The 22,876-nt window shown below is 36.5% G+C and overlaps 2 protein-coding genes across 2 annotated transcripts; one reads left to right on the top strand and one right to left on the bottom strand.

The window, feature by feature from the left end:
* Positions 1-215: 215 nt before the first annotated feature.
* LOC110886202 (nucleolar protein 8) lies at positions 216-4,077 on the bottom strand. Its single transcript, XM_022133970.2, has 3 exons — positions 3,801-4,077; positions 2,762-2,989; positions 216-1,996 (listed from the first exon to the last, which is right to left on the bottom strand). The coding sequence occupies exons 1-3, from the start codon at positions 4,008-4,010 to the stop codon at positions 389-391; spliced, it is 2,046 nt and encodes a 681-aa protein (XP_021989662.1). The 5' UTR covers positions 4,011-4,077; the 3' UTR covers positions 216-388.
* A 12,782-nt stretch (positions 4,078-16,859) lies between these two features.
* LOC110886200 (protein transport protein SFT2) lies at positions 16,860-20,460 on the top strand. The gene is made up of 4 exons (XM_022133969.2): positions 16,860-17,259; positions 18,589-18,856; positions 19,340-19,444; positions 20,117-20,460. The coding sequence occupies exons 1-4, from the start codon at positions 17,051-17,053 to the stop codon at positions 20,225-20,227; spliced, it is 693 nt and encodes a 230-aa protein (XP_021989661.1). The 5' UTR covers positions 16,860-17,050; the 3' UTR covers positions 20,228-20,460.
* The last annotated feature ends 2,416 nt before the right edge of the window (positions 20,461-22,876 follow it).

Below are 22,876 nucleotides of genomic sequence, written 5' to 3'. Positions count from 1 at the left end.
TGCAGATGTGGTCCGCATATTGCAGACACTTTGCCTCTGATAAAACAAACAGCACCTTAGAAACAGAATGTGGTATATATTGTTGCATAACCTTGTTATGTATTAAAGTTGAAGCAAAAACATATAAGGTGTTCCTCACATTTTAAAGATATGTCTTATTTACACACCCTTTTCTTCTCTGTCTCTCTTTAAAGAAAAAATGGTTGAATTATCTCTTGGCACATTAGGTGATATTTTCTATTTTTCTTAGGCAAACGTACAGTTTTTTACCAACTCATACATGACAGATAAAATCCAAGTTGTTACAAGAATACAACTTAATTGACCATACATAACTCAAAAGGTAAAAAAAAAAAAATTAACAGTATTCAAAAAGACCTTGATGAGCTCAAGCAGATTCGTTAACCAACCGTTTCTTTTTGTTAAGCGATCCGCTTGAAGACGCCTTTAAGTTCTTCCACTTTTTCATAGACTCCTCGGTCCTCATAAATGGGCATGTTTCATCAGATTCTAATTTCCCAAGAGATAAATTAACCCTCTTTCTTTCTGGAACTTTATTCTTTGCGGGCGACAAAGTAGCTTCCTTTGTCACAATCGGGATCTGAATCATCTGATCATCATGATTCTTGTTTGCTGGTTGTGAATCAAATGTATCCGCTTGTTGTTCATGTTTTCCGAAACTTACATCGGGAACAATCTGAGAAATGCTGAAAGAACTATGACTTGCAGTGCTGATCAGTTGTGTCCATGAAGATTTATGCCGCCAAAATTCACCTCTAGCTGTCCGAATCAAATCTTCATCGTTTTTCACAGGCGAATCTTTAGTTGGTTTCTTTAAATCTTGATCATTTTCATGGTTATCAAAATTGCAATCAAGATCATCAGTTTCAAGTTCTTCCTCTTTTTGGTCAAGATCGTCACTTTTAGGTTCTTCCTCTTTTTGGTCAACATCATCACTTTTAGGTTCTTCCTCTTTTTGGTCAACATCATCACTTTTAGGTTCTTCCTCTTTTTGGTCAACATCCTCACTTTTAGGTTCTTCCTCTTTTTGGTCAACATCCTCACTTTTAGGTTCTTCCTCTTTTTGGTCACGATTATCAGCTTTTGGTTGCTCTTCTTTTTGCTCATAATTGTTTGCGATAATGTCGGGAATGTTATTTTCTGTAGTCACGTCACCTACTTCTGTTCCAGGCCTGTTTTCATCAGCCTCTAACTTTCTCTTTTTATCAGTGTTAAGTTCCTCTTCTTTTCTAGACGCAATGAAGTCTGAAATACTGAATGATGTGTCGCGTTTCTGACCAATAAGACCTTTCCATGAAGACTTCAGTGACCGTAAAGAATTATTTTCCGATTGTTTCCTAACCACTCCCACTTCTTTTTTGTCGTTTACTTGAGTATCCACACGGGCCCGAGAATTTTCCGATTGTTTCCTAACTACTCCAACTTCTTTTTTGTCGTTTTCTTGAGTATCCACACGGGCCCGAGAATTTCCAGATGTTTCTTCCGTGTGTGACGATTTTCTCTTCTTATCGAGCGGATCAGTTTTCTTTCGAGAATTATCTTTCACCTTATTTGGTTTCTCAGTAGAAGTATTCGCCATCATGGCTTTCATTTCCCCTAACAGATCCATACCGTCGTTTTTCCTATTACCCACGTTGATTATCATATCATCATCATCTGTTAACTGATCTTCCTCGTCAGTTTCAGCAGTAACCGGTTCATCTTCTTCATTTGTTGATTCAGAGCGCTCAATTACTTGTTTAGACGGATTTGCCCTTTCGAATATCTTATTCATCACTGAGTTCATAATACTCAGCTCTTGCTCGTTGATACCGTAGCTTGCGTCGTCGATTTCCATAGATTGTTTTTTACTTGGAGGAGGAAAAGCAAGCGAGTGCTCCTCGCAATCGCAGAAATGGGTTGGAACAGGTGGAACTTGAATCCGTTGAAAGCTGTATTTGTGTTTTCCGATCCCAACTTGAGCCAATGATTTCACCTATAATATAAAAAAAAAAAAAAAACTAACAGAATTAGTGAGGTGGAATCGAGACAGCATGTGAGTAGAGGTGGTAATTTCAACCATTTACTTGTATATGAGTAAAATAAAAAAGAGTAAAATGCCATTTGCGTCCAAAGGTTTGTTTTACGCGTCTGGATCCAAAAGGTTTGAAATTTTGTCATTTTCATCCAGCTCGTTAATTTCATCCATTTTTCTCTGTTAAGTCAGGGGAATTTTCGCCTTTTTTGTTAACTTAAAAGGCAATTCAGTCTTTTTCACTTTATGTACAAGCATTTAGCAGAATGTACAAGTATTCAAAATACCCTTACTAAATAAAAAAGATGAAAGTACCCCTGACATAACGGAGAAAAAATGAAGTTAACGAGCTGGATGAAAATGGCAAAATTTTCAAACCTTTTGGACTCGGATGCGGAAAAACAAATCTTTGGACGAAGTCGCAAAACTAGCCAAACCTCAGGGACGAAAATATCATTTTACTCAATAAAAAATTATGCTTAAAAGAAAACAGGTAATATGAGTTGGAAGTGGCAAAAGCCGCTCAAAGTATAGTGTATACATATTCTTCACACCAATTATTTTTAAAGAAACTATAAAAACCTGACAAAAGGTTTTTCGCATCAATTCGACCAGACCCATTTACACCCATGACCCATACAAAAAAATAATCCAACGGACCAACACACACATTTTGTCACCTCAATGGTTGTTTTGTAATCGAAAGGGTGTAAATAAAGAGGTTACCTTTCCTAGCTTTGGGAAGAATATGTGTATCTGTGTCTTATCTGCAGGGGACGGTTTCTTTGGCTTCTCGGATGTATCGTGAATTTTGGTTGCATCGGGATTACATTTATCAGATGCTTTGCTGGCATGTTCAGACTCCTCTTGCCATTCACGCTTCAATTTAACAAGATAATGTTCTTTAGCCTTCTCAAGCCTCAGCTTCCCTCCTTTCCACATACATCCATTATACTGTAAAGTTTGAGTGTTAATATAGGCATAAATATCTACGTAGTAGATAATATTATAAAAAGATAACTATATCAGTATATTCTCAGGTAATTTCTTTTAAAAAACTAAGAAGCTTTAAAAAAATATATACAACGAACTTACTAATAGCCCTGTCATGTAAGCGAATATCATGATGTTATAAGAAGTACAAATACAAAACAAGAAAAAGAGTAAAACATAGCACAAAAATAATGGGAGAGTTTAAACTACCAAGGAAGCGGTAGCCACGCATGTATCGATATCAATATGTTTAAACGACCCACGGGGATTTATCTTAACCATAAACATTCGTAAATGTGTAATTATTAAAATAAAATAAAACGCTTCCGTAAAATAGGAACCCTTAATACAAATTTGTTGCTTATCCATACAAACCTCTCACCCTTCACTTACAAATCTATAGCTTTCCATGTTCAAATTCAAAGATGTTAACCATATACAAGTATTGGTGTATTATTATACTTTATTTAAAAAATGCATCTTTTAAACATATGAACACAATGCCATTGTTTTTTATTTCTCCAACAAACAAACAATGAACCAAAACCACAAAGCAAGACTCATGAGGGGCACTGACTGACTGTCATAACTAAGTACACATACACTTAACAAATTCAATCTAATAGGCACATCTGGAAGACAAATTGATATTCAAAACAGTTATGTACTCAACATGTAAACCCTAGGTCAATTTGCAGATAAAAAAGGCATCAAAACAAATAACATAATATGAAAGAAAGAGAGAGAGAGAGAGAGAGAGAGAGAGAGAGACCGTGCTGAAGAGTTTTGGAAGAGATTTATCGGAAGAAGGGAGGAAATCGAGGTAAGCGAAGCTACGGCCTTTGGTGCGGACGACATCGACGGCGACTACTTCACCCAACGCCGAGAATGTTTTCCGGAGATCATCTTCCGTCACTCCGGCGCCTAATCCGCCGACGTATATCCGTGTTTTCTCTTTCGTTATTTCTGTCTCTCCCTCCATTGTCGCCGGAGACGGAAACGAAAGCAACTTCTGAGAACAGAAGGTGACTAATGACTTAGGTTATGTTTCTGGGCTGGGCCGGGTCGGCTGACCTAAATGTATGCCCACAAACCAAAACTTTCCCGTTTCAGCCCATTTATATTTATCAAGATAATAAATATCCTTGGAATTAGTTTAGAGTAAATTGTCAAAATCTTTCTTGGTCTGGGCATGTATATCAGTTTCATCCAAAACAATTTTTTGTACTATATTGTTTTTTATTTTTGGAAATTTTTGTCAGTTTCATACAAAACAATTTTTTTTACTTATATTGTTTTTTACTTTTGGAAATTTTTGTTATTTTCATCCAAACGTTTAACTTTGTTTGCCAAAATCGTCCCTAAAATTTGGGATCTTTTGTCATTTTCATTCAAATGTCTCAAAGAAAAAACAAAGCAAATTAAATGTTTGGATGAAAATGACAAAAAATCCCAGGGTGATGGGCGATATGATACAAAAAAGTTATTTTGGATGAAACTGGTAAACATACCCAAACCTCAATGACGATTTTAGCAATTTATTCATTAGTTTAATTAGAATTGGTTTGAGCTTATATTAACTTTGCTATTTGTAAGATTTGCTGGAGGATGATAATGATGAGAATTATTTTGAGCCCAGTTCTACTATGATTTATCAATCTTTTGAGCTACCCAATAAACCTCCACTTATCTATTTATATATACATAACAACGGGTTAATTTCAGAACCAATAACATATATGTACACAACTAGGTGATGCCTCGTATCCCGCGTTGCGGAGTGATGGCTGAATAATTCTCAATCAATTAAAAAAACACTACTATAATTTTGCTAGGAAAAAAACTAAAATGATGTTAAGATCGTATTTTCGGCTCTGGGCAAAACTACAATTTTTCAGGACTAATGAGCAAGTGTTAGGCAGCTCTTGACACGGGAAAAAATTAAATCGGGTCAACCAATAAAAATATTTTCTACTTTTGCGAAAAAAAAAACTAAAACGATTGGAAAACATAATTTTGAACTGAGGGCGAAATCATAGTTTTTATTCAGGGATAAAATCGTAAACTAAATGGACCAATGGGAGAGTGTCAGTCAGCTGCCGGCGTGACTGTAAGTTTACACTTGGGGAAAATTGTAATTTAACCAGGAAAACAAACAAAAACGATGGAGAAAATGTAAATTTAATTTGAGGGCAAAATCGTAACGTGGCTGTGAGAAAAAAAAAACTTATGGCAAAATTGTAAATTTAAACGGGGCAAAATCCTAACTTTTAACCAAGGGCAAAATTGAAATTTTTAGCCGGGAGTGAAAGCGTAAATTTATTTTTAAGTGGGGGTAAAAGCAACTTTTTTGACTGATGGCGAAATCGTAATGTTAAGGGGAAAAAAACTAATGGCAAAACTGTAAATTTAAACGGGGCAAAGTCATAATTTTGAACCCAGGGCAAAATCGAAATTTTTTAGCTGGGAGGAAAAGCGTAAATTTGTTTTTAAGTAGGGGTAAAAACATACCATTAAACTAATGGCAAAATCGTAATTTTAAAACGGGATAAAATTGTAAATTTATTGGACCAATAGGAGAGTGCCAGGCAGGTGTCAGCTAATCACAAAACAAAACTATTTAGAAAGCAAAAGAGAAAAAAAAAAAAAACAAAAACAAAACCTGGCCGCCCATTTGACCCAATCATTGGAAAACACTATTCTCGCATCTTGATATTGTAGATGTAGTAAATAAATAAATAAATAAATGTGTTTTCTAACGCAGCAAGTAATGTGATTACCCTTTATCATGTTTTTGCAAGTTTTTTTTTTTTTTGATAAATAATTATGTACTTAAATTTAAGAATACATACTTGTAGATATCTATAGAATACATTAGTATCTACTACTAATGTATATAAGTTATGTTGAATATAGGAGTGATTTTCATATGTATGTTTAATTAGTTTGAACCGATATGATTATACGATAATGCAGTGGCGGATCCAGGAATTTTTCCATGGGAGTGTGAAACATTTTTAAAAATTTTAGGCCCCAAGGTATATAAATAAAAAATCGGTTCGTATCGGGTCGGTTCGGGTCGCGTCGGGTCATGTAAAACAAAAGAACTAACTTTATATAATCATCAAAAACACATCAAACCTTGTTACAAACATAATTAAAACGTCGCCCTACAGGTTTACATTTTTTGAAATATATCCAAAACATCATCTAAACCTACTTTCTTAAGCAAGTCTTTCTCTATATAACATATACAACCTTCACTTAAATTCTCAATGCCAATCCGATTACGCAAGTATCCACATCAACGAATCTGGAAGATGTATCAACTTTCCTCTTGAGAAATCGCGTCATAACGTCCCAGCTCATTATTCCTATCGGCTATCACAAACAAATTGATCTATAAGTTCATGTCTCCATAACATATTACATAATGTATCAACGATTCAAGCCCTAAATATCATAACGTAAATCACTCTAAAAATCATCTAAACAACATATAGACCATAAAAAAAGGCAAACATACCGTGATATGTGGCTATAAAAAAAAGACAAAATATCATCACTAACAAAATATAACCCACCATAACATAATGAAAACAAAACGAAGCACATGTCTACTATGGTTAGTATGCGGCTATAATAGGCTGCTGGAGGTGGATAATATCAACCAAAAATCATCAAAAATAACAAAGAAACTTACCCGTGTTTGATCGGCGGTGGTATGGTGGCTGATTACGGTGGTATGCGGCTGCTAACTGTTCACTGTTGTCGCTGTTGATGTTCTGATCGCTGGCGTGCAAGGACGATAGAGAGAGCAGGATAGAATATGTAACGGTTTTGGGCTTGTTTATTTTATTGGACTAAGATTTAGTAGTGGGCTATTTGAATGTGTTGGGTATTTGGGTTTAGTTATTTAGTTATTAAAAGTAATATAATTTAGGTAGTATTTTTTATAAAATAAGAGTTTACTAAAGAATATTTTTAAAATATAAATTGATAACACTTTTTACCTAAGGGGTGCGAACGGAAAATTCCAAGGGGTGCGGACGCGATTTTCGACGGAACTTAGCACTAAATTTTTTTTTCCCGGGGGTGCGCCCGCCCACCTTAGGCTGGGCTTAGGTCCGCCCTGCGACAATGAGCTATGAATATGAACAAACAATATAATTGATGTTAATGTTGTACTTGAAAATGTTAAACTGTACCATAATGTAAGATCAAATCACATTGTTGAGAAAAGTAACATTTCAGTTATATCCACTGATGAGTTATGAATAAATAAGCAAACCACTGTTTGAGACTAAACGAGACAAACAACTGGTGGCATTATAAGCACTGCTAGTGATCAAACACTGATGGTGGTTAACAGCTGATAGTAACAACTGATGATGGTAAACAGCTGCTGTTGAAATAAGCAGTATATAGTGAATCAGTGGTTTGAAATGCTGTTGTGAAGTGAGTCAGTAGTTGAGGTATCGGGGAGCAGTTGTTTAGGTATAAGGTCTGATACTTACATTCTTGTAAGTTCAGGGGGTGTGTGTGGAAATTCTTACAACGGATAGTTGTAACTGAATTTAGGTCGATTAGTATAAATAGGGGTTTGCAGTAGTTTGTAGTTAGTTCATTAATTTCAGTTTCTTTGTAATTCCTTTCTTGTAATTCAATTTCTGATTCAATAAGATTCAATCGTTAATCATTGATTCAATTCTCTGGGTCAATTTCTGGGTTGTTTTTTCTAACAAGTGGTATCAGAGCCATTGGTGGCTCGATTAAGAAGAAATTGAAGTTCAATTCCGCAATCAGAGATCAAAGATGGTGTCAACGAAGTTTAAATTGGAGAAGTTTGATGGGAGGAATGATTTCAGTCTATGGCGTGTGAAGATGAGGGCTCTTCTGGTTCATAATGGTGTAGTAGATGCGCTGAAAGGAGAAGATAAACTTCCTGAAGGCTTAACTGATAAAGAGAAGAAGGATATGCTCGAGAAGGCTCATAGTGCAATCATATTGAGTCTTGGTGATAGGGCTGTAAACGAGCCGAGTCGAGTCGAGCTAGACCCAGCTCGGGCTCGGCTCGAACTTGATTCGAGCTGGCTCGACTCGAGCTCGAATTTCAAATCGAGCTGAGATTTGAGGCTCGAGCTCGGCTCGATTAGAATTCGAGCTAGCTCGGCTCGGCTCGATCTAGCTCGAACTAACAAAGAACCGCAAAATTTATTACTTAAAAAGCCCTTAAAAATGAATTTCTTCATAGCCTAAGGGCCATAACTGCCATTTAATTTAAGAATATGGCTAAATATGCAAGTATAAATAGTTAATTCACTTTCTCCATTGTCTTTACCTTCTTTTATAGGGGAGATACTCCTTTAGTTTTTGTTTTCTAAGTGATGTGGGACAAAAAATGAAGGATGTAAACCTCATCGAGCCAGCTCACGAGTCGAGCCAGGCCAAGCTCGAGCTCGGCTCGTTTACAAACCGAGCCGAGCCGAGCTGGCTCGGCTACAACCGAGCCAATTTCGAGCCGAGCTTTCTTCGAGCTTTTTTCGAGCGAGTTTCGAGCGAGCTGCGAGCCACGATTTTTTTGAACACCCCTACTTGGTGATCGAGTTCTTCGTGAAGTATCAAAGGAGACGTCTGCTGCAGGGATTTGGGCAAAGTTGGAGTCATTGTATATGACTAAATCTTTGGCAAATCGGTTGTATTTGAAGAAGAGGTTGTATACATTTCACATGTCATCTGGAAAGAGTCTTGAAGATCATATTGATGAATTCAACAAGTTGATTTTGGATCTTGAAAATATAGAGGTGGTATTGGATGATGAAGATCAGGCCATAATATTTCTCACTTCTTTACCATCATCATATGAACACTTTGTGGATACATTGATGTATGGTAGAGATTCTCTATCTATGGAAGATGTATTGTCTGCTTTGAATTCAAAAGAATTGAAGAAGAGGTCAGATTCTAAAGAAGAAGGTGGAAATGGTTTGTTTGTGAGAGGAAGGTCAGATCAAAGGAATTACAGCAGTGGCAGCAGAAATTCCAGGTCAAAATCCAAGTCAAGATTCAAGAGGAGATGTTTTGTTTGTAATTCAGAGAAGCACTTCAAGAAAGACTGTCCAGAATTCAAGAAAAGAAAAGGTGAAGGCAGTTATTCAAGAGGGCAAAGTAGTAATTACTCAAAGGGGCAAAGTAGTCATGTAGATTCTGATGATCAGTCAGAAGGAGGTTATGACAGTGCTGATGTTCTTATGGTCACAAGTGAATGTAATCAAGAAAAATGGGTAATGGATCCAGGGTGTTCATTCCATATGACACCTCTTAAAGAAGCCTTCAAAGAATTGAAGATGGTGGACATGGGGTCTGTAAAGCTAGGAGATGACAGCCCTTGTCAGATTCTTGGCATTGGTACAGTCACAATGAAGACAGAATCTGGCATCACGTTTGATCTCAAAGATGTGAGGTACATCCCTGATCTTAAGAGAAGTTTATTATCTCTTGGTACTTTAGAGAAAATGGGATATCATGTTAGTCTTAGAGACGGAAAGGCCAGGGTCATAAAAGGGTCTATGGTGGTGCTCAGTGGTACTAGAATCAAGAACAACATTTACATGTTGGATTGTAAAGTTGTTGATGGAGTGGCTGCTGTGGTAAGTGAAGAAGGTGATAATGAAGCCCTGAAGTGGCATAAGAGACTTGGTCATATAAGTCAACAAGGCCTGATTGAGTTGTCCAAACAACAAGTTCTTGGTGATCTAAAGAACTGTGATATAAGCTTTTGTGAAAGCTGTGTTTTGGGTAAACAGAAAAGAGTTAAGTTCAGTAAGGGAAAGCATATATCTAAGGGAGTCTTAGATTATGTTCACTCTTATCTGTGGGGGCCAGCAAGAACCGAGACTTTGGGCGGTGGAAGATACTTCTTGTCCATCATAGATGATTACTCAAGAAGAGTGTGGGTTTATGTGCTTAAACACAAGAGTGATACTTTCAAGAAGTTTCAAGAATGGAAAGTATTGGTGGAGAATCAAACTGAGAAGAAAGTGAAGAAACTCAGAACAGATAATGGGCTGGAGTTTTGTAATCATGAGTTTGATAAATTTTGCAAAGAAAATGGTATAGCCAGACACTTAACCATTCCTGGTACTCCACAACAGAATGGTTTGGCTGAAAGAATGAACAAAACTTTATTAGAAAGAGTGAGGTGTATGTTAGCAACCTCAGGAATGCCAAAGAAGTTCTGGGGTGAAGCTGTATCCACTGCAGCTTATTTGATCAATAGATGTCCTTCATCACCAATTCAGATGAAGACACCTATGGAGATGTGGTCTGGAACTAAACCTGAGTATGAAGATTTAAAAGTTTTTGGGTCTTTGGTGTATTCTCATGTGAGTGATGATAAGTTGGATCCAATATCTCAAAAGTGTGTAATGCTGGGATATACTGAAGGTGTAAAGGGATACAGGCTTTGGAGGTTGCAAAATCCAAAGGTGATAGTGAGCAGAAATGTTCAGTGCAGGGAGAATGTCTTATACAAAGATGTTATGGAGTAAATGAATAAAAGTGTATCCAAGAAAAATGATCTTCAGTTTGAGGTGGAGCTAGTGTTAAACAGACCAAAGGTGAATGTTGAAAGGTCTGGTGCAACTCAGGGTGAAACAAGTCAAAGTGGAAGTCATGGTTCAAGTCAGGATGAGACAAGTCAAAGTATACCAAATTTGGAGGATTACATTTTGATAAGAGACAGGTCAAAAAAGAGAGTTGTGAAACCACTGAGGTACAAAGATCAAGAAGATATTTCTGCAGTTGCCTTTGTAGCAGCAGAGAATGAAAACATCTATGAACCGCTAACTTTTGAAGAAGCTGTTAATTCAGAAGATAATCAAAAGTGGTATAAAGCAATGGATGAAGAGATGTATTCTCTGTACAAGAATGGTACGTGGGAGTTAGTAAACAAGCCTAAGGACCAGAAGTTGGTGTCTTGCAAATGGATCTACAAGATTAAGGAAGGTGTTAAACCAGGAGAAGATCCGAGATATAAAGCGAGATTGGTGGCAAAAGGATTTACTCAAAAGGCAGGTGTTGATTACAATGAGATTTTTCTCCTGTAGTCAAACATGTCTCAATTAGAGTTCTCTTGTCCTTGGTTGCATCATTAGATCTGGAATTGGAACAAATGGATGTGAAAACTGCATTTTTGCATGGTAATTTGGAGGAGAAGATCTATATGGCACAACCAAAGGGGTATGAGGTCAAAGGGCAAGAAGATAAGGCATGTTTACTGAAAAGGTCCTTGTATGGACTGAAGCAGTCTCCCAGACAGTGGTACAAAAGATTTGATGAATACATAGTGGGCAGTGGTTTCAGCAGAAGTCCTTATGACAGTTGTGTGTATCATAGGGAGTATGACAGAGGTAAATTTGTCTATTTACTCTTGTATGTTGATGATATGTTGATAGCTTGTGAAAGCAAAAGCCAAATAGAAGAAACCAAACAACTGTTGATGAGAGAGTTTGAAATGAAGGATTTGGGGAAAGCCAGAAAGATACTTGGTATGGAAATTCACAGAAACAGGGCAGAAAATGTGTTAACACTGTCTCAATCTTCTTATATTGAGAAAGTGTTGAAGAATTATGGAATGGGAGAGTGTAAGCCTATTACAACTCCTCTTGCAGCTCATTTCAATTTGTCAAAGAAAGATTGTCCTCAAACAGATGAAGAGGAAGAATACATGAGCAAAGTTCCATATGCAAACACTGTTGGAAGTCTGATGTATCTTATGGTCTGCACAAGGCCTGATATTGCATATGCTGTTAGTGTGGTGAGCAGATACATGGCAAATCCTGGTAAAAATCATTGGGCAGCAGTGAAATGGATTCTCAGGTATTTGGCTGGTACAAAGAAACTTGGTTTAAAGTTTGAAAATCATGCTGAGAAGGAGAACATGGTCAGTGGTTATGTTGATTCAGATTATGCAAAAGACAAAGAGAATGGCAGATCAATAACTGGGTATGTGTTCTCAGTAATGGGTAATGTGGTGAGCTGGAAGTCTCAGTTGCAGCATGTTGTGGCACTATCCACAACTGAGGCTGAATTCATATCTTTAACTGAAGGGGTAAAAGAGTCTTTATGGTTAAAGGGTATGGTTGCTGATCTGGGAATCAGGTTGGATGGTGTGGAGGTGAATTGTGATAATGAAGGTGCTGTTCAGTTGTCAAAGAACAGTGTTTTTCATGAGAGAACCAAACACATCAATGTGAAGATGTTTTGGATCAGAGATGTGGTGACTTCTAAGGAAGTTGCGGTCAAGTGGGTTGGAACAGAAGTTAACCTAGCTGATGTGATGACCAAGGCTTTGCCAGGTGCAAAGTTTACATTTTGCTTTAACTCATTAAGTCTAGGTTAAACTGAATTGTTACTTAGGTGGAGATTGTTGAGAAAAGTAACATTTCAGTTATATCCACTGATGAGTTATGAATAAATAAGCAAACCACTGTTTGAGACTAAACGAGACAAACAACTGGTGGCATTATAAGCACTGCTAGTGATCAAACACTGATGGTGGTTAACAGCTGATAGTAACAACTGATGATGGTAAACAGCTGCTGTTGAAATAAGCAGTATATAGTGAATCAGTGGTTTGAAATGCTGTTGTGAAGTGAGTCAGTAGTTGAGGTATCGGGGAGCAGTTGTTTAGGTATAAGGTCTGATACTTACATTCTTGTAAGTTCAGGGGGTGTTTGTGGAAATTCTTACAACAGATAGTTGTAACTGAATTTAGGTTGATTAGTATAAATAGGGGTTTGCAGTAGTTTGTAGTTAGTTCATTAATTTCAATTTCTTTGTAATTCCTTCCTTGTAATTCAATTTTTGATTCAGTAAGATTCAATCGTTAATCATTGATTCAATTCTCTGGGTCAATTTTTGGGTTGTTTTTTCTAACACTTTCTTTCAATCACAAAATGCATACACGAATATAAAGAACACAATCATGAACTAGCCTACTACAATATCGGTTATTACAAGTAAAAGAGACAACGTACCTTTGAAGCTTTAAGGGGCGTGTTCCCCATCTCGATAATTATTGCATCCGACCAACGATCCTATCAACAATTCTTGTTACTTAAGCATCTTTTGTTATTGGTTGGAGTTTTACCCCCCGCTTACGATATGCTCATATAATGTATATATGTGTGGGCGTTCGGGGGGGGGGGGGGCAAAAGTGAAAGTGCACTAATTTTAACGTTATTTACTAATTTCGTGAAAATAACGTTAAAAGATGGGATGGTTAATCATGCATCATGTGGTGGCGTTGATAGCCAAAAGACAAAGGGGTACATGCACTAATCGGCATTTGTCTCAATTGTTGAGTGTTATGTGCCTTATGTCCAAGGCTTGATGCAAAACTACAATCGAGCCAGGGGGTCTCATTGGAAGCTGCCTCTCTATTCCTACGGGGTAGAGGTAAGGCTGTCTATATCTCACCCTCCTGAGACCCTACCTTAGCTTTGCTATTGGTGAGATATACTAAGTATGATGTTATTGGTCGGAAAAAGTCTAGGAAAAAGTCTTTTACTTATACTACTAAAAATTGGACTTTTTTATGTGTTTTGTTGTTATACAAAAAAAAGTTAAATATTTTTTTTAAATGCAATAGATAAGTTTAATATATCGAAACATTAATATTAAATAACATAATATTTATCATATTTGGTGTAACAGAATGTTTAGCTAGAAAATTTTAGAGAGTTGTTGAGGTGTACGGATAAGGAGAAGCGACTAAGGTTGAGGAAGATATACAAAAAGGTGAAAAGGGAGGCGAAAACGGTAGCGACGAAGCAAATAACACATCCTATAAACAGATATATGAACGACTGAGAACCAAGGAGGAGAAGGATGACATGTTCAAAATTCTCAAAGCTAGGAAACGTACGAGGGATCTAGGAGTAGTGAAGTTCATAAAGGGAGGTGATGAACGTGTTTTAGTAAAGGATCATGACATTAGATGACAAACCTACTTTCACAATCTTTACAACGACGGGACACCTTACTAACAAGAAAATGACAACCACACTATTGTAAAGACACAAAGTAATAATTGTTATTATCGCGCTATCACGCATAGTGAGGTGAGGACAACACTTAGAAGAATGGGTAGGGCTAAGGTAGTTGGTCAAGATAGCATACCGATGGAAGTGTTTGAGGGATAAAGGAATTCAATGGCAAACTACTTTGATCAACATTATTTTTAAATCTGGAAAAATGACAACCAATGGAGAAGGAATGTTGTAATACCTTTATATAAGAACAAACGAGATGCTTTTTGTTGTGGGAATTACAAGGGAATAAGCTTCTCGATCATACTATGAAATTATGAGAAAGGGTAATTGAAACTAGAAATAAGACCGTGGGGTATGGTGGGACGGGGGTTTGGGGCATGGGTTGACACGTGGCTTGAGGGGGGCTTCGCTGGGCTGACCCACATTGAAGACGGTATGGTGGGGCGGGGGTTTGGGGCGTGGGTTTGGTGGGCTTCGCTGGGCTGACCCAAACCGCTGGGTATTTGAATATTTTTTAAAAAAACAAATTTAATTTTTTTAATATTTTTAAATAAAGAAAATTACATAAAAAAATTCCTAACGTTTATATTTGTTTTTTTATCTCTTCTCTCATCTCCAAGACTAGTTGCAACTCGTCACCCTCTAGGTGATCAATGGGCTGGGATGGAAATTTCAAATCATCCCGTTTTTGTTTTTGGGCATCTCTAGCGGCATCTCTAGCTTCTTTGCTCTTTTGAATTTCGGCCCTTTGTTGTTGGAATACGTTGAATGTATCTAACTTGCATGAAATGTCATCCAACTGATCGCTGTATATTCCCCTACGCGAGCCCAAACTCCAAGTTGAAGGCGATGCCGTACCAGATCTTGATTTTTGAGCACGCCTTTTTGCGGCATCTCTTCCATACTTAGGCCGGTTTGGCGAATCATCCAAAAGGTCCTCAAACTCTTGATCTCGTGCATCAGATTGGGCTTGGAACGAGGCCCTTGACCTTTTGGAAGACGTGTTACTTTCGCTACCACTGGGGATATTCGCCCACTTTGGATGGAATTTACAAATCTCCCAACAATGCATGAAACGGAAGTTGCTCCCCACATTTGATTTGAATGCAACCAATGCATTTGTCACAATGTCGGCTTCGGTTTCACCACTTTTTGGGTTTTGCTTTGCTTTATTTAAAAAACCACTATATTTTGTAAGTTGGCCGCTAATCTCGCTCCACTTCGAGGATAAGCTATCGTTTTCACGATAAGCCTCCCTTCCCATTTCTCCATGGAATGCTTTATTAACCGCTTCCCACAAATGAGTTCGATGTTGAGAATTTCCTATTTTAATAAAAACAAAATTTAATATATTACAAAGTTACATAAAAGTTAACCATTAATATATTACAAAATATTTAAGAATATATTACAAAATATTTAAGAATACCTAAACTTGGATGTTGAGATTGTTGACACCAAGCCCTCGCCAATGCAAGTTCTTCATTAACGCCCCATTTTTGTTGTTTTTGTTTTGACGGTTTCAAGTGCTTTCTCCGCCTCGGTTTTTTTCTTATGACTTCTCTTTTTGGGAACTATTGAGGCGGAAGGACCATCGTTGGGTGGCTGAGTATCGGGGACGGTTTCGGTTTGTGAAAGGTCGATGGAGGTTGGTGAAAGGTTGATGGTCGTTTGTGTAAACGGGGTAGGTATCGAATCGTCGGTTTGTGGGAAGTTAGTAAACACACGATTCCCGATATACGATGCATAACTCGCTTCAAGGAGCATAGGGGAGTGTATGAAAAATGGACGAGGCATTGGACGATTGGGTGGTGACTGGTGGGCTAGGATTATTTTATTGGAATGCAAACGGGTTGTTCGGGTCATAAGCACGGTTATGAGGATGCATTTTTTCGTTTTGTAGAAGGAGAATTGAAGATGATTATAGAAGATATGGAGTGTATTGTGGTTGAATGTGGTAAAAAATGGAAGAAAAATGTGAGTTTTATAGTGAATTTTTTTTTTTTTTAACATAACCGTTGGCCAACGGCTAGCCCAACGGCTAGTTTGGTTTGGCCATTGAGAGCCCGCCATGTCAGCTTGTCAAGACCGCCCCACGCCCGGCTTCAAACCCAAGCCCCAAGGGCCACGCCCCAACCCAAGCCCACCCGAGGTGGTGGTTTGGGCGTTTTCCCCCAACCCAAGCCCTATACCCCATAGTCTAAAAGATAGACTCATGTCTAGGGCTGAGCAATTCACGGTTCTGAACCGCCGGAACTGAGGAATCGAATCGGAACCGCCAGATCTAAACTGTGTTGTTGTATTTAGGGTCCAGTTCTAGTTCTTAAATTTGGGAGAAAATGATTCCCGGTTCGGTTCCGGTGATAACCGACGGGTCCGTTTAAAGAACCGCTAGAACCGGTTTAGGTTTAAACGTTTGAAAATTATTTCAAAAACCCTATAAATTTAATTGAACTTTAAATGTTATATTTAAAAATATGTATTTAGGATTAAAGAATATAGAAAAAGTTTTTACATAATGTTTGAATGAAGATTTTGTGACGGTTAGCTAAAAGTTTTTTTAGTTAACGTTCATTTTTACGTTGTATACTTTCCTTTTATGGTTTGAAATATCTTATCGATGATTTAAACTTTGGATGTTCAAACTCTTAGTTATATGTTTTAAACCGTTTAATTGTTTTTATCTAGTTGTTAATTTTAGGATTTAATTAACCGTTTAACCCGATTTCGAATAGAAACTGTTAAAACACGATTCGGTTCCCAAGTAGGCCGCAAGTATTCCAAAACTTGAAATTACCAAAAACTTGTTTAACCGGAGAACAGAAAACGCATTACTGCACTACTACAGCTAACCACCAGTAGGCCGCAAAGATTCCACCACCGCCTCTACACTTCACAAACACCCTTTTCACTCCCGATCCCAAGTTCAAACCAAAAGCTAGGGTTTCGATCTGGAACCATAACTATGCAAAACTGGTTTTCCGGCAGCAGTGATGATACCCCCAATTCACTACCTAAATCATTATCGGCTCCATCTTCATCACTGTTAGCAGATTGGAACTCTTATTCCGCCACTAAAGGCTCCGATGCAGGCTCCACCAGCTTCGTCGGTTCATTTGATATCGAATCGGCAGTTAGGTCCGCAAACGACACCGTTTCCGGCACCTTCAATGTGTAAGCTACTCTACAATTGTTTTGTTGAACTAGTTTAGTTGGTATATTTCGTGATCTGTTTGAATATTGATGAATATGTTGTGATTTAACTACTGAATGCATGAATTTGCACATTACACATTCAAATTTAGAGAATAAATTTAAGTTTGATCTAGGTATCTAGGCTGATTATCCTGCAAATTAAGTTCAAGATTTATTTTTTGAATTGTTAAATATGTGATCATGAGTATGTTGTCTTGATTTTGTAACCCTAAGTGATTTTTTGCAACTTTTGAACTGCAATTTTGTGTATTTTTGTAACCCTAAGTGATTTTTTGCAACTTTTGAACTGCAATTTTGTGTATAATTTGTGATATTTGTTTCGTGACTGTATGTGCAACTTATTATTCATTGACTTTTTTAATGCAAAGTCTACAGCTTTTTATGATATGTTGTTGGTGTTTTCTTGATTTTTAACCCTTAGTGGTGTTTTTGCAACTTTTTAACTGTCATTGTGTGTATTATTTGTGATGTTTGTTTTGTGACTGTATGTTAAACTCATTTTTTGACTTTTTAATGTAAAATTTATAAATTTTTTATGAGATATTGTTGGTGTTTTCTTGATTTTGTAACCATAAGTGGTGTTTTTGCAACTTTTTAACTGTAATTGTGTGTATTATTTGTGATGTTTGTTTTGTGACTGTATGTTAAACTCATTTATTACCACCCATGGCATTATAGGTTAGTGGTATCTTGGTGGTGGGATAAGGCTTATGACCATTAGGTCATGGGTTCGATTCCCACAAAGCGGGTTTTCCCAGATTTATTGGGTTTCCTCCTGAATTGGTGTATAGGCATTATTGCCTAGTGGAGATGGATATGATCGGGTGGTTCTGCTGGTGGTACGATGATACTCCAGTGGTCCGTCAGTGATCCAAATTTGCCGTTCAAAAAAAAAATGTTAAACTCATTTATTGACTTTTTCATGTAAAATCTATAGATTTTTTTTAGGAAATATTATTGGTATTTTCTTGATTTTGTAACCCTAAGTGGTGTTTTTGCAGCATTTTAACTGGAATTTTGTGTATCATTTGTGATGTTTGTTTTGTGACTGTATGTTAAACTCATTTATTAACTTTTTAATCTAAAATTTATTGATCTTTTTATGGCATTGTTGGTGTTTTCTTGATTTTATAACCCTAAGTGGTGTTTTCGCAACTTTTTAGCTGTAGTTTTGTGTATTACTTGTGATGTTTGTTTTGTGACTGTATTTGCAACTTATTCATTGACTTTTTTAATGTAAAGTCTACAGATTTTTTATGATGTGTTGTTGGTTTGGTTTTTGTTTAGGGTATCTAGGGGAGTGAGTAACATACCAGGGAATTTGCAGTCGGCTACCAGTAATATCCCTTCGGGGAAGTCGCTCATGTATTTTGGGCTTCTTCTTGCATCTGGGGTGTTCTTTGTTTTTGTAGCGTTTACGGTTTTTCTACCTGTTATAGTAATTGTACCTCAAAAGTTTGCTCTCTGTTTTACCGTTGGATGTGGGTTTATAATCGGGTCGTTCTTCATGCTCAAAGGTCCGAAAAATCAGTTTCTGCATATGACATCGACTGAGGTAATTGCGTAAAAGTTTTGAAACTAATTAGAGGTGACAGTTTAGGCAGGTCAGGTGGTTAACGGATCAAAAAACGATAATTTTTAGTATGGGCCTAAGCGGGTCGGGTCAGGTTGGTCTGATCTGTCAACACTCTTCTGCTCCTTTTTTGAATTGTACAAAATAAGTAATGCTTTATATAAGGTTATAGAAACCGTTTCAAGATCAGTAGTCTAACTCTTTTAAGAAAGCAATCTAGCAGTTTTAAACGTCTAACACCTTGGCCGTTTGGTGTTCTTTAACCTGTTTGACATGGTCGATTTATTTGACCTGTTTCCATTTTTGGTAAGTTTTATCTTTAAACCATCTGATCCGTTGGAGATGATATAAATGACCCAAAACAAATGGGTTGATATCGTCACTTGTAATAAATACATTCCATTTCCGCTGCTTTTATCTTTTTCGTATGTGTTATAAGTTATAACGTCTTTTATCATATTGCAGAGACTTCCTTTCACTTTGGGATTCATAGGGAGCATGGTTGGTACCATTTATGTTTCCATGGTGCTTCATAGCTATATCCTTTCTGTGTTCTTCGCTGTGATTCAGGTATGAAAGATCATGTTTCCTTTTTGTAGCTAATTGCCATTCCTTAGACCATATGTAATGGTTAATGCCCACTAAGGGCATTTTTCACCACATCATCATCATAATGCCCTTTTAAAAAAGGTGTAATGGTTAATGCTCATTTCATTTATTACTTTTCATTATTTTTCTTCTCTTTGGGCATTATTATAGAAATGCCCCTCACTCTTCATGCCCCTATAATGCCCATGAGTAATAGTGTAAGGGCATTATCAAAATCTTTCATGCCCTTATAAAGCCCCATTACATATGGTCTTAGGATTATTAACATCGGTCATTTGCTATATGTAATCCGTAATGCTCATGGTTTGTTTGTTACCTTAAAAAGGATCAAACTCAGGGTGTGTCAAACTATCGACTTTCCAAATAGATGTATGATACAACTGTGCGCCAACTCACTTTATTATAACAGAAATTCGATTTTCTATAAAAAGGATTTTTGGGTTGACCAACTGGATCCAAGCATGTGTCAACCCGCACTTGCAAAGTTACTCGTATTGACCCGGACATTTTTTAACCTGTTGTACGACACGCCCGTTATGCTACGTCTAAAATTACTAACATAGATTAGTCCATTGACCCAAAATTTGACGATGGCTTCTTTTGATGAGATCTGACATTATCGTTTTGTGACAGGTTCTTGCCCTTGCTTACTACTGTATATCATACTTTCCTGGTGGATCGACAGGGTTGAAGTTTTTAACATCTTCTTTGACTTCTTCGGTTATGAAATGCTTCGGGCGGTGACCCCCTTTACTTCTATGATACACTTCAACCAAATTTGTTTAAGAGATGAGTTCAGTTTTTCTTTAAGATTTTGGCTTGTGGCAAACACTCATTGAGATTTGATTGATCAGCATGTAAGATATGAACTGACTATACCTTTAATTTTTGTGGTTCAACCTTTTTTGTCTGTTATAGGATGAGTAAGCAGATTTGTATGAAATGATGTTCATGGGTCTCACTTTTAACTTGGCTTATATTTGTTTCTTGAGAAGTTTTTAGTTTGAAAAAATTTTTAAGAAAATGTGTAACAAAATTAAGATTAAAGAGATCATCATATAAACACATAATGATTATAGCAATTCGGGTTAACATTAACTAACTTATCTTTTGTTAAGTTTTTGATATTTTTACCGTCTTCTATTTGATAATATGATACTGATCACCAGTAATGTGATACATGTAACAAGTAATTTCTACATGTATAATCTTTGCAAGTTGATAAGGATCACAATTCTCTCCACCCAAGTATGGATCATCTTTGTAACTTGTATCTAATGCTGATAAAGATCCACTTTCATTCTAGTCAAGGTAATAAAAACTTTGTATATTGCTAATCTATTATCTTATCTAGTATATTAGGAATCAAACACTTATCGAATCGTGAATAAATATAAGCATGTCGCAACGATATATTTGAAATTGTGTGAACGTTACATTATAAGTTAAAACTAGTTTAAGTTCTCGTGCGGTACACAGGTTGTATAAACAAATACTTCTTATAATTGGAATTACATTCCCTAATCTTGAAGGACAACGACCATGGACCATGCAATATCACATGTCCACATAAGAGATGTGCCCGTCGAGTTACTTTTTGACGAAAACGTCCTTACCAAGCTGCGTGATAAAGACATACATTTCCGGCTTCGGTATGATCTTGTGGAAGATCTACCATACTTTAAGAAGTCAAGACTCGAAATAGTAATTTATGTTTTTATTATTTTTATATACAACAAACAACATATATTAACATGTTAAGTAAACATGTAATTGGATTTAAGGTTTAAAAGTAAAAAGATTGAAATGAAACGGATTAGTAATTTAGAAAACTCAAATTTGATTGAGAGAATAGATGATACAGGATTGAATAACAAGGAAGGGAAAAGTCTTGGTTTCCTTACCGCTCAAATTCAGTCAATGCCTCAATACATTGCCACGTGGCAATTAGATGTTTAAGAGAAAACCATGTAGCTTAAGATGGTTTTGATTTATTATAATTTATGGATTATGGATAACGAAAAGTGTAAACAACGTAATTTGTAAAACAAAAAGGAAGTAAATGTGAGGAAGCCTTAAAAAAGATGTTCGTTTGTGTTTGCTCAGTTGTGCATTATCACTCATAACTCGACTTCAAATATATATATATATATATATATAGGGTAAGGATAGTGTAAAAAGTGCTCAAAGTGTGAGAAGTGTAAGAAGTGTATTATAACACTATATATAATACTATATAACACCATATAAACATCGTATAACAATATGTAACACCATATAATACCATATAATACTATGTAACACTATATATCATTATATAACAAATATAACACTATACATCTATAATAGACATGCTATCAGACAACCTATAGTGTTATATTTGTTATATAATGATATATAGTTTTACATAGTGTTATATGGTATTATATGGTGTTATATATTGTTATACGGTGTTTATATGGTGTTATATAGTATTATATATAGTGTTATAATACACTTCTTACACTTCTCACACTTTGAGCACTTTTTACAGGATCCTCTACCTATATATATATATATATATATATATATATATATAGAGAGAGAGAGAGAGAGAGAGATAAAAATTGACACATTCTATCTTAAAACTTATAAAGAAAAAAAATATATACTAAGAATTATTTATAATAATAAAAAAATTCAAAAGAAAGATTTAAAATGTAACATGAGTACTATTTTTAGGGTTTTTTTAGAAGTTTCTACCGGTGTTGTGACGAATCGAACCGATTCCGATCAAATAACATCTGTGCCGGTATGGTGTTATCCGAATCGTTATCAGTATTTTTTTACAGATTTCGATCGATGTAAACAACGTGTCACTATTTTCTTGAGTCTATGTCATTCAACAGATATGCTAAGTGTTTGCTACTGTAACAACTCAAACCCAGTACCAACCAATGTTTACCGCAACGTGTCTCGGGTCTAAAAGTTAACCACCAAAAGTGTCCCTTTTTGGAGTTGGGGTTGAAGAGGCGGATGTGAGAAGGCTTGCTTGGATCCTAAATTGTGGTATTTGTACATTCCCCTTCAATTATTTGGGAATCCCTATAGGTGCCAATATGAAAAGAAGTGTTTTTTGGGAACTGGTTGTGGAAAAATTTAGAAAGAAATTATCGGGGTGGAAAGCTAGACATTTGTCTCTAGCCAGAAGGGTTACGTTGGCAAAAGCCGTTCTTGGTAGCTTGCCCTTGTACTACCTTTCTTTATTCCCGGCCCCTAAGTGCGTTATTAAACAGTTGGAAGGAATTAGGCGCGATTTTGTGTGGGGCAAAATGGGTCGAGCACATAAAATGCGGTTGGTGAAGTGGGAAAGGTTCTTAAACCCGAAGGCTCAAGGGGGTGTAGGAGTTGGAG

The sequence above is a fragment of the Helianthus annuus genome, chromosome 10 (assembly GCF_002127325.2).
Source record: "Helianthus annuus cultivar XRQ/B chromosome 10, HanXRQr2.0-SUNRISE, whole genome shotgun sequence".
NCBI lineage: Eukaryota > Viridiplantae > Streptophyta > Magnoliopsida > Asterales > Asteraceae > Helianthus > Helianthus annuus.
The sequence above is the reverse complement of the archived record's forward strand: the minus strand, read 5'-3'. Positions and strand labels throughout refer to the sequence as shown.

Coding starts and splice junctions, on each gene's coding strand:
- LOC110886202 (XM_022133970.2), bottom strand. CDS start 4,010: ATGGAGGGAGAGACAGAAATAACGAAAGAGAAAACACGGATATACGTC. Junction 2,990..3,800: donor TTCCAAAACTCTTCAGCACG/GTCTCTCTCTCT, acceptor CAAACTTTACAG/TATAATGGATGTATGTGGAA. Junction 1,997..2,761: donor TCTTCCCAAAGCTAGGAAAG/GTAACCTCTTTA, acceptor TTTATATTATAG/GTGAAATCATTGGCTCAAGT.
- LOC110886200 (XM_022133969.2), top strand. CDS start 17,051: ATGCAAAACTGGTTTTCCGGCAGCAGTGATGATACCCCCAATTCACTA. Junction 17,260..18,588: donor GTTTCCGGCACCTTCAATGT/GTAAGCTACTCT, acceptor GTTTTTGTTTAG/GGTATCTAGGGGAGTGAGTA. Junction 18,857..19,339: donor TGCATATGACATCGACTGAG/GTAATTGCGTAA, acceptor ATCATATTGCAG/AGACTTCCTTTCACTTTGGG.